This window comes from Botrytis sinoallii (assembly GCF_014898435.1).
Source record: "Botrytis sinoallii strain Bc 23 chromosome Unknown BSIN_009, whole genome shotgun sequence".
Lineage (NCBI taxonomy): Eukaryota > Fungi > Ascomycota > Leotiomycetes > Helotiales > Sclerotiniaceae > Botrytis > Botrytis sinoallii.
Window position 1 is genome coordinate 2,008,784 of NW_024066036.1, and position 12,348 is coordinate 2,021,131.

At 40.2% G+C, this 12,348-nt stretch overlaps 2 protein-coding genes across 2 annotated transcripts; both read left to right on the forward strand.

Moving 5' to 3' along the window:
• Positions 1-1,863: 1,863 nt before the first annotated feature.
• Positions 1,864-6,216, forward strand: EAF02_006100 (uncharacterized protein; the record flags this gene model as incomplete). Its single annotated transcript, XM_038902148.1, has 4 exons — positions 1,864-2,221; positions 2,338-5,558; positions 5,618-5,781; positions 5,838-6,216. The coding sequence occupies 4 exons, from the start codon at positions 1,864-1,866 to the stop codon at positions 6,214-6,216; spliced, it is 4,122 nt and encodes a 1,373-aa protein (XP_038758365.1).
• A 1,189-nt stretch (positions 6,217-7,405) lies between these two features.
• On the forward strand, positions 7,406-8,134 carry EAF02_006101 (uncharacterized protein; the record flags this gene model as incomplete). The annotated part of the gene is made up of 3 exons (XM_038902149.1): positions 7,406-7,448; positions 7,515-7,793; positions 7,914-8,134. 3 exons carry the CDS (start codon positions 7,406-7,408, stop codon positions 8,132-8,134), a joined length of 543 nt encoding a protein of 180 aa, XP_038758366.1.
• Between the last annotated feature and the right edge of the window lie 4,214 nt (positions 8,135-12,348).

The window sequence follows — 12,348 nt, forward strand, 5'->3', positions numbered from 1 at the left end:
CACCACCACATATTTGCCAAGCTTATTATTCTTGTATCATATCCACGTGACTTTGGCTGCTCGTAAAGCTGCCCTCGTAAAGCTGCCCTCTGATCTGGACATGGTGAGCTAGTGTCTTCCTAGTCGTGATGCCAGAAGGAGGTTTCGAGCAATACACCAGATCTCAAGGTTGCCAAATGATGGATCTGTGATGGATTTCCTTCTTCCATAGACATAGAATATTGTCTATCCTCACCTTGTCAGATCTTTTGTGGGCTAATGAGTTCTGATCTTCCTGTCAAAGGAGACTCGCCCCCCCCCCCAAAAAATACCTTTCATATCTGTTGTTATCATGAACAACAAGGACGGGATAATTTCAGACGCTACCCTCAAGATGCGAATATCTGCTCTAGGGCATAGGCATACCTGACAGTTCGGCAACTACGCTCAAGTCGACTCCTTCGTTCACTACGATCAGGCCTTGAAGGCTGCTACATTGTGTGGGAAGATAGGCTGCATTCAGATTTTTCACAGTAGGCTACCAATCAAAAGAGTAATTTAGCATTGTGTATGTGGATAGCCGCAGGGACAGTCTTCATCTGGCATTTTGTAGCTACAGGTTTTCCTATATTGATGTTCTTGGAGGACGTCTTAGTGGGATTCAACCTAGTTCTGTAGCAAATCTGCCAGCTATCGAGAATTCATGGCGATGTGGACCCATATCCTGAACAAAATCTGAAAAAGGGCCGAGAAGATTGCCCAGATTGTATTGAAAGGGTATCTTGAGAGCTCATCCCAAGCGGCCAGCACACAAAGGACGATTTCTTAAATACCTGCCGAACTTATCCAAGATCTTTGATTGTGATCAATCAAGAACTGCCGTACCCAAAACTGTGCGCGATTTCGTCTTCTAGATTAACAAAAATTGTGAAACCTTTGCTTCCAAGACGCAATGAAGCGACAACCGAAAAGAGCAGTTCAAGATTATACAACTCGATCCAGGAATGCCTCATGGCGCCAATCCGAAAGCAAATATAGTGGAAGCACCGAAGTTCATTTAGAAGGTAAGATAAGCTAGAGTCGACGGTTCGGAGAGCTGAAAGTAGACTGGTTATCGTGCGAATTCCTTTGCTCAAACGCTATTCTGAACTGCAAAATTTAATTTGCCACGTCATTATCGAGAGAATTCAGTCAATGAAAGTGTCATTCTGGAAGGACAGACGGGCGCGGGGGACGTATCAATCTGAGACGGACTTCTCGATCTGCTGCTTGGTGAAAAAGGCAATAAGGTTGACTGGTACTATTATATGATGGTTCAAGACGAAGCATTATAGTCCATGCCGGAGAATGATCATTCTAATCCTCAACAACTTGATTAACGTAAGCGGTCGGTGTTCTCTCCGTTGTGCCTTTCTACAAAATTGAGGCTTCGAGGCTCACTGATTTTCATGCTCTGATAGCATCAGAGTACACATCAACGTTCCTAGTGGGGCTTTAAAGATCATTAAATCACTTATCATTGGCTGCGGAGGGTTTTGACTGCCCCGAAGCTTTTAACGTACTTAATGTTTCCACCCCACATTTTCCGGAGGCTTCAAAGATCTGCATTGAATTGTCCACATATTGGGTCTGAATAAGACGAAAATGCAATACTGTAACAGCCATCCGCCTTCACCTACGGAAGGTTCTCTAATACACCAATTTATCTACGTATCATAGAACCGATATGTTTTTAAGATTAAGATTTCTAATTCCACAATCTTCGCTATATATGTGTTCAGCATGTGGCCGTCTTGTGGAATTCTTTTACACAAAACCACCTGATTCATATTTCTCCTTCCAATTACAGTTTTCCACCTTTGACTAACGCCTAATTCGTCAATAATGGAAAGCGAACTCAGTTTAGAGGATGGAATATCTAATATTACCAAAGTTGAGGATATGGGGGCAACAAGAGTCATGTCACGGAATGAAAGGATATGGCACATGGCATCGGAGGTACAAGAAATCAAAGACCGAGACCAAGAAGGCGGGCAGCTTCCTAGAAAACTTGGTGTAACCTGGCAAAACCTCACCGTCAAGGGCATCAGCAGCGACGCCACATTTAATGAAAATGTTCTCTCCCAGATGTATCCATTCCATAAGACAACCAAAGAAACTCCGATGAAAACGATCATCGACAACTCATACGGCTGCGTCAAGCCAGGCGAGATGATGCTTGTTCTGGGACGGCCTGGCTCAGGTTGCACGACATTGCTCAACGTACTCTCAAATAACCGACTAGGTTATGAAGAGATCACAGGAGATGTTAGCTTTGGGAATATGTCAGCCAAAGAAGCTAAACAATATCGTGGCCAGATTATCATGAACAACGAAGAGGAATCATGTTTCCTACTCTCTCAGTCGAAGATACTATCACCTTTGCCGCTCGCATGAAGACTCCCTATCACTTACCGCCTGGTATCAAGACAGCTGAGGAGTACGCCCAGTTTAACAAGGATTTTCTCCTACGTTCAGTGGGTATTTCTCACACTGCCTCTACAAAGGTTGGCGACGCCTTTACCAGAGGTGTTTCTGGAGGAGAACGGAAGCGTGTGTCAATTATTGAATGTTTAACAACTCGAGCGAGTGTTTTCTGCTGGGATAACTCAACAAGAGGACTTGACGCTAGCACAGCTCTAGATTGGATCAAGGCAATTCGAGTCATGACCGACGTTCTGGGGCTCACAACCATTGTCACTCTTTATCAGGCTGGCAACGGTATCTACGAACATTTCGACAAAGTCCTTGTCCTTGACGAGGGAAAACAAATCTATTACGGAAAACAGAATGATGCTGTTCCTTTCATGGAAAGCTTGGGATTCATCCGAGATTCTGGTTCTAATCGGTCAGATTTTCTGACCGGTGTGACTGTACCCACCGAACGTCGCATTGCTCCTGGCTTTGAGAAATCCTTTCCACGTACAGCCGGTGAGGTCCGTGCCGCGTACGAGCAATCGGAAATCAAATTTCAGATGTTGGGAGAGTGTCAAAGTTATGCAACAAGTGAGGAAGCCAAGGAAAATACATCAGTGTTCAAAGAGATGGTACGCCTTGAGAAGCACAAAGGAGTGTCTGAAAATTCTCCAGTTACCACCGACTTCATTACTCAGATTAAGGCTGCTGTCACCAGACAGTACCAGATTATGTGGGGTGACAAGTCAACACTCATTATGAAGCAAGGCGCCACAGTTATTCAAGCATTGGTTGGTGGCTCACTCTTCTATGCCGCTCCTGATAATTCAGCAGGCCTTTTCCTCAAGGGTGGTGCCTTATTTTTTTCGATCTTATACAACGCTCTTATAGCTCTTTCGGAAGTCACAGATTCGTTCACAAGCAGGCCTATCTTGGCTAAGCATCGTGGTTTCGCTCTATATCACCCCGCAGCTGTTTGCTTTGCCCAAATTATTGCCGACTTTCCAATTCTATTGTTCCAGGTCACTCACTTTGGTATTGTTTTCTACTTCATGGTTGGTCTTAAGAGAACAGCTGGTGCATTCTTTACCTACTTGGTCGTCAATTTTATGACTGCCATGTCCATGACATCTCTCTTCCGGTTCATCGGCGCTGCTTTCCCTACTTTTGATGCTGCCACCAAAGTCTCAGGTCTTGCAACGGTCGGCCTCTTCTCATATATGGGCTACATGATTACTAAGCCTGACATGCATCCATGGTTCGTTTGGATCTACTGGATTGACCCTATGGCGTACGGTTTCGAATCTCTTCTTGGGAATGAGTTCCACGGGCAACAATTGGATTGTGTTGGCCCTTACCTCATTCCCAATGGTCCCGGATATACACCTGGTGAGGGTGGGCAGTCATGTATTGGTGTTGGTGGAGCAGTCCCTGGAGCCACAAGCGTTACAGGTGACGAATATCTTGCATCCATGTCCTTCAGCCATAGTCACTTATGGCGCAACTTTGGCATCGTCTGCGCATGGTGGGTACTCTTTGTTGGGCTTACAATATTCTTCACTTCCAAATGGAAACTCCCAGGAGAAGGTGGCCGGAGTCTTCTCGTGCCTCGAGAACAACAGCAAAAATCGAAGCATCTGTTACAACCTAAAGATGAGGAGGCACAAGCTCTTGAAAAGCCTCTGCCTGAGTCTGGGTCCGTCTCTGGAACTGACACGCCTAGTGGGAGCGTCAACAAAGACCTTATCCGCAACAAGAGCATTTTTACATGGAAAAATCTGACCTACACTGTCAAAACCCCTAGTGGTGACAGAGTTCTTCTTGATAACGTTCAAGGATATGTTGAACCTGGCATTCTTGGAGCTCTAATGGGCTCTTCAGGTGCGGGTAAGACAACTCTTCTTGATGTCTTGGCACAGCGCAAAACGGAAGGTACTATTCATGGATCTGTACTAGTCGATGGTCGCCCCATCCCCATCTCATTCCAACGCTCTGCTGGTTATGTTGAACAACTAGATGTTCATGAGTCCTTGGCAACTGTTCGAGAGGCCCTTGAATTTTCAGCCCTTTTACGCCAGTCTCGCGATATACCTGACGAGGAAAAGCTACGTTATGTGGACACAATCATCGATCTTCTTGAATTAAATGACCTTGAACATACACTCGTCGGTCGTCCTGGCGCCGGACTTTCAGTTGAACAACGCAAGCGCCTTACTATCGGTGTCGAGTTGGTAGCAAAGCCAAGCATTCTTATCTTCCTCGACGAACCTACATCGGGCCTTGATGGGCAATCTGCTTACAACACGGTTCGCTTTCTTCGAAAACTTGCAAGAGCTGGGCAAGCTGTCTTGGTCACTATTCATCAGCCCTCGGCGCAATTGTTTGCACAGTTTGACACCCTTCTATTACTTGCGAAAGGTGGTAAAACTGTCTACTTTGGTGATATCGGTGAAAACGCTAGCACGATGAAAGATTACTTCGCACGCCATGGAGAACCTTGTCCTCCAGAAGCCAATCCAGCAGAGCACATGATCGATGTTGTATCCGGGTTGGGAAATTCGGATAAAAGTCGAGATTGGAACCAAGTCTGGTTGCAATCTCCAGAACACGAGAAGCTCTCCCAGAAATTGGACACTATGGTAAGCGAGGCAGCCACAAGGTCTGTAGAGGATAATGTTGATGGATACGAATTCGCGGCTTCCCAGTGGACACAGATTAAGCATGTGACACATCGCATGAATGTTTCACTCTTTCGAAACACTGAATATCTCAACAACAAGTTTGCTATGCATGTCAGTCTAGCCCTTCTCAACGGCTTCTCGTTTTGGATGATTGGGGATAATCTTACAGATCTTCAGCGTAATCTTTTCACTGTTTTCAGCTTCATTTTTGTGGCCCCAGGTGTTATTGCCCAGCTTCAGCCTCTTTTTATCGATCGTCGCGACATTTATGAGGCACGGGAAAAGAAGAGTAAGATGTATCATTGGGCTCCTTTTGTTACAGGGCTTATTGTCTCGGAATTTCCTTACTTAATCGTCTGCGCCTTGTTGTACTATGTCTGTTGGTATTTCACAGCTGGTCTTCCCTCTGGAGCAAACTCCGCTGGGAGTGTGTTTTTCGTCGTGGTAAGTTTTTCTGGCCCAGCCCTCTTTGTCTACACTGCTGTGGACTAACATGAACTCAGATATTGTATGAACTTTTATATACTGCTATCGGACAGGCGATTGCCGCTTACGCCCCCAACGCTGTCTTTGCATCACTTGTCAACCCATTAGTCATTACAACTCTGGTTTCGTTCTGCGGTGTCATGGTACCATACAGCCAAATTGAACCTTTCTGGAAATACTGGTAAGTTTTATATTTATTTTCGCACTGAAGCAAAATCTAACAGCCTTCTTCTGCAGGATATACTATCTCGACCCTTACAATTATCTTATGAGTGCCCTGCTTATATTCACATCTTGGGACAAGCCTGTTCACTGCACAACCGACGAACTCGCCATCTTTGACCCGTCTCCAAATCAAACATGCGGCGAGTATCTTGATATCTATCAGCGTGGCATGGGGTCAGGAATCAATATTTTGAATCCAGAAGCTAACGCTGATTGTCGTGTGTGCCAATACACTCATGGTGGAGACTATTTAAAGACCCTGAATCTCCCGGAGAAATCCTATGGATGGAGAAATGCCGGGATTGTTGTGGTGTTCGTTGTTGGTATCTATGCATTGGTATATTTCATGATGAAGCTCAGAACAAAGGCAACGAAGAAAGCCGAGTCTTGAAAAAATCCTTGAAAAGGGATCGTAGTACTATCATAGATGACCTCTCGCTTTGTTTTACATGTAAGATTTCTTCACTCTTTTGCCGATGATTCTGTTTTGTTTGGCAATTACAAATAGATTTCCTCTTCTTCTCGGGATTGCTATCAATCAATCTTGTTGTATTTTAATTTATCTCCTTTATCGTTGGATTTTTAGATGGTCATTGGGTTATTGATGATATGACTGTATATGAGGGTATTAATGTAGCTAGCGCGCGGCTAGCGTTTCGCAGAGCTTATCTGTAGTACTAGCTTCCTGTATTTTCAATTTCAGGAGGAATTGCAATACAAATATAGATTAAAGCATAGGGTATTTTGGTGTTTGCCCAATCATTTAAGAGGTGAAATGAGGGGTCGAGTAGTAAGCTTGGGACATGATATAATAGGAAAGTTATACCAATACGCGTTTCATTGAGCGAAAAGGATAATGAACAATTTCTTAGTACTTGCGCAATTTAGATTCTTTTCTTATATTTCCTTCTTCCTAGTACGTTCGTTGAGAGGCCAAAAATATTTGCATGAAAGGAGGTCAAAACTGGATATAAAACTAGGTGAATAATGACGGATTAGAGTACTGCCTGCTTACAATATGGCTCTGGTGAAGATTAAGATGAATAGCACAATTTACGGAATTCACAAAATGGAGACAATAAGAATTAGTTTTGCAGGTTGTTTGATTCACACACTCGTGTGACTTGCTTACATTTGTTATCATATAAACAAATACATTTCATCTAACAATACACTTAAAGCTACCTACTCAGACACAAAACTATCTATTACCTATCTCTATGCTACACATCCACATCCTTCTAACCACACCTGAGCATCCTGAGCGAAGTCCCAAAACAAAAGTGAATACTATCCCGTGAAAACCAAGCACACCAGCCTAGGTACAAACCACTTCCAAGATTAACCAATCTCTAATAAGTTTGATCCTCCCCACCTTGGAATCTCTAGCAAATAAAACTATCTGTTTGCACAACCTTACCTCCCCTCCCAATGACACAATCACAAACACAACCCCTCAAAATCCCACTACATAAATCCTCACTTCCCCATCTTAATTCCTGAGAATCTTTCTTACATTACAACGTCTTCTCACATCCATCTCATCATTCAATAAACAATACAGTGATTATTTCGCAGTTATGGATACTCCAAATACTCCAAGTACACCCCAATCGCGCTCTGGTATGTAGTCCCAGAATCCTCATATTTATCTCTATCCATAAATACTAACACAACTCATCACCACAGCCGCATACCAGATCCTCAAACCCATCACACCATCGCAAATTCCCCTCCCCTCCACCCCAACCCCAATCTCAACCCCAATTCCAACCACAACCACAACCTCAACCCCCATCCTAAACACACCATCTTCCATCGCAGCGAAGATTCCTCTCCCGGAGACACCGACGCCTGCCGCAGCCGCAACTTCTGAGAGAAAGACGGACGATGGATTTTCGGTTTCGGTTTCTCCTGAGACTAGCGAGGTTCTCGAGGTTCCCGAGGTTCCTGGCGTTTCTTCTGCAGGTATGAAGATCTCTTTTCCTTTCCTTTCCTTTCCTTTCCTTCTTTTTCATCTCATAAATAAATTCCCAACACACCATCCACTTCATAAACCCCAACCTCAAAACTAACCTCAACCCACAGTCCCCACCAATCCTACCAATCTCACCAATCCCCCCTCTCACCTTCCCCACAACCCTCTCAGCAACCCTCTCAGCAACCCTCTCAGCAAATCCCCAAGCTCACCCCTCAGCACACCCCTCAGCACCCCCACCCCCGAAATCTCGCCCCTAAAACTCGCTTCTGCTTCTTTCTCCTCTTCTCGATCTCAATCTCAATCTCAACCTCAGCAAAGAGACAAGTAGACAAGATAGCCTATGATGCGATGTATTTACACAAATATTCTCCTCTGAGCTTATGCCTATCAGAAAATCAGGAAATCAGGAAATCAGGAAATCAGGTTGGGTATGGGGGTTGTGATAACAAGGAAAAGGAATCAAATCATCAATTAGTTAGCTAGCTGGCTAGCTGGCTAGTTAGCAGGCAGGCAGGCAGGCAGGCAGGCAGAATAATATTACCACTCTCCCTCTCCCTTCTAAACTCTTCACATATAATCCATTGTCCATCTATCTACTATCCACTATCCACTATCCATCTATACAATCCCCAAAAGAACACCCCCTCCCCTCCCCCCCAGAAACCCCCCGAAGAGAAACCCCCAAAAAACCCCTCAAGAGAGATCGATTCGAATCTCTTCATCCATCTCTTCATCCATCTCTTCATCCATCTCTTCATCTATCTCTTTATCTATCTCTTTATCTATTCATCCATCCACCCATCACACAACTACCTACCTACCTACCCATCACACAACTACCTACCTACCTACCTACCTACCCACCACAAGCCCAAGATTATAAACAAATTAAACGAATCAACTCCCAACCAACTCCCAACTCCCAACTCAAAGTAACTGAGCAAAAAGAAAGGAGAAAAGAAAAGAGTAGAGAAGAAAAGAATAGATTGCTATAAATTTCATTTTATTTTATTTTTGTATGTTTTAACGTGGTTTAACACCGAGTGAACCATTATTTTTACATACAAAATTCGTCTGTGCGTAACCGTGCACTTTCTTTATTTATAGATAGAATTTTCTAAAAACTGAAATTATAAAATTTAATTATATAAATAATATGAAAATCTAATTATTTATTGAAAATTCGAATTATTATAATTGTCACGGTGTGAGATCACGTGACATATTGGTCCCCTCGGAGGGGAACGAATTGGGCGCTCGCGCCAGAGCGCAAGTAAGCTAGAGCCCGATCGGGCTAGCTCGCTTAGCAAAATCCTGTATATCTTCAACTTGGAAGATTCTGTATTATAGCTTTTTGAGCTATATCTTAATTCTTAATCTGAATCTATTATTCAAATTAATATAACCTTATTAGATTAGGGCAAAGTTATTAGAATTCTATTCTGCCTGCTTGCTCTATAATACTATATAGCTTTTATTCATTAAAATATCGTTTTCATGATAACTACTTTGTATCTGCCTGGCTAGTTTGGGGACTTCTCAGAATTTGGCGTTTTTGTATCGGAAAACCCTTAGGTTTGGTATCAATACCTTCAATCGGCATCTATATATTATGCCAAATTGGAAAAGATCAATAGATTGCTTGAATACGAAATTTCCGAATCTCTAGTTTGCGAATGTATTCAAGCTGCTTTATACGAGTAGGTTGTTATTCAAAACGCTTGTTTATTCGATTGCTTTGCCGAATCCATGTTTATTATATTTGCTTGTTTGAAAATTGTATTTTCTGAAACTTTTGCTGACTCTATTCTCGAACCTATTGTATCTGCTCCGATTATTCGATTGAATAAATATATTCCCGATTTAAAAAAGTTTGATAATATTTGTTTCGATCTGTGCAGATTTGTTTAATAGATATATGGAAAATTGAATACAAATAATAATAAATTCCCGATAATTTCTATCTATTTAATTTATATTATTGGAAGACTTATTGGAAAGGTATATAAGCTTATATTATCTAAGATCTCTTATAGGATTCCTCAATTCACTAATTATATTGCATTCCTCGAATATCTCGAAAACGTTTTTAGGGATTCTAATCGAATATAAAATATATAAAACAAACTATATATATTAAAGTAAAGATATCTTGATTTTAATATTTTCTTTATAGAATTCCAAAGACTTATTTTAGAAAAAGAAATGCTTGATAATACTTTAACCCCATTTCTATTTCAAGGAATCTCTTGTAAACTATAAGATATACTATTGTATAATCCTATTTCAATCTGTGAATTTTATTAATATACTAATTATCTATAATAATTCAATAACCGATTTTGTTAATACTAATAACAAATCTATTATATTCGTTTTGTTATTTCCGAAACTTTATTCTGAAGAATAATCGCTATTTTGCCTTTACAACTTGCTAGCCCAAAATCTACTCCTAAAGATCCAATAGATTTGAACTTAGGAAAAAAGGAATATACTACTAAGAACCTGGATTCGCAGCAGGAATATAACGAATATTATCATTATGGTTCTGCTAGCCATTTGATATAAGATTGTTTGTATTCTGATATCCGTTCTATTCAACTTCGAGTTATTATTATTATAACCAGTTTTATAAGAATCAGCCTTATATCAAATAGTCCTTTAAAAAGCTAAGTCCCTATTCGTTCCCTACCTCGCTCTCCTCCTCACTCGCCGATCAGCTCAATCAATTCGGGAAACGGAATACGTTTAACCTAAATCGCAATCAGAACGATCCTTTGTGTATCCTCTACTTATCTATTGCTGTTACTTATGGCCTTCCTTTAGAAAATAAACTAAACAATTATACAAATCTAATAATTCTATTCATTACCCTACTCTTAAAAAAAGATATCTTTCCGATATATACTATAATCAATAACAATGTAAAGGAATTATCTTTATAGATTGAAATTGAATATCTTTTTAGAAAATATTAGTACATTAATTGTTTATAGTATTCAAAGTTATAAAATTCGATGGAAACACTCTATTTGATAATCGAATTATCTTTTATATTTGAATAGAACTCAGAATTAATGATTATATCGAAAAGAAGATTGTTTTGTATATAACCGAGCTAGCCTATTATCCTATTGTGTTGAAGATAATTTGGCTTAAGAAACAGAATCCCTGTATCGATTTTGCAATAAACTTGTTCCAGTTTGATAGCTCGTTTTACTACAAATTTTGTAATACTCCATTCCGTCTGTTTTGTATAAAAGCTTTATCAAATATTCCTTCAAAAACCTGATTTATATACTTACTTACCCATTTCGAAGAGTTAAAGAATAAGGATATAACTACAATCTCCCTGAGAGCCTATTCGACTTATACCCACCAGAAATATAAAATATTCTAGATATCGATCAAACAAATCAATGATATTCTAAATAAGAAGAAGAAAATATTCGATCCCAAAAACCTATTATTCGAGTTTCAAAATTGAAAAGATATCTTTTCCTTAAAAAATACAAAGAAACTATTTCTTCATCAACTATACAACTATGAATGTCACGGGATCACTTCTGGGAGTATTCAGAAGCTTTACCGCTGAGCTAAACGCCCAAAAGACTAGGAGGTAGAACTGGAAGTTCTACCTTACTCTCACATATATAGCAGGACAGGACAGGACAGAAAGGGCTTAGTGTCACCCCGTGACAATGAAATCCGTTTCAAGAAAAAACTGTTTCTCCTTTCAATACCTTATATTCTATATCCCACCCCAAATTAAAAGTCCTGAAAGAATAACTAGAAAAGAATTTTAGAAAAGAATTCATTCAGCTAAGCTTTCCCCTATCGCTTTTCTTATCTTATTTGTCAAAAAAGCTAATGAAAGTCTCTAGTTTTATATAGATTACTACACTTTAAACAACTTATCGATTAAGAATCGATATCTTTTACTATTAATAAAGAATCTTTGAATAATCTGAAAGAAATAAAGTATTTTAGTAAGATCGATATTATCTCTATCTTCAACAATATAAAAGTGAAAGAAAAGCAGGAATACCTGATTGTGTTCTATACCCGATTCAAACTATTCGAATCCTTAGTTATACTGTTCAGGCTGACAGAGGCTCCCGCAACTTTCCAAAGGTTTATTAATAATTCTCTATGGGGATATCTGGATATATTTTGCACCACTTACCTGAATGATATTCTGATATATAGCCGAACTCGAGAGAAATATGTTCGCTATATCCAGAAAGTTCTGTAAGTATTGAGGGAAACCGGCTTATTCACTAAATTCGAAAAATATAAATTCCTGAAATCCGAAATCAAGTTTTTAAGCCTTATTATAAAAAGCGATAATATCCGAATAGATTTAGAGAAAATCCAAACAATTGTAGATTGGAAACCACCTGCTAGTGTAACCGATGTTTAAGTATTCATTAGGTTTTCGAACTTTTACCAATAATTTATTAAAGATTTTTTAAAGATTATTAATTCAATGGTAAATTTGATCAAAAAGAATGTTTCATTTTTGTAAAGCTCTACCTGTTA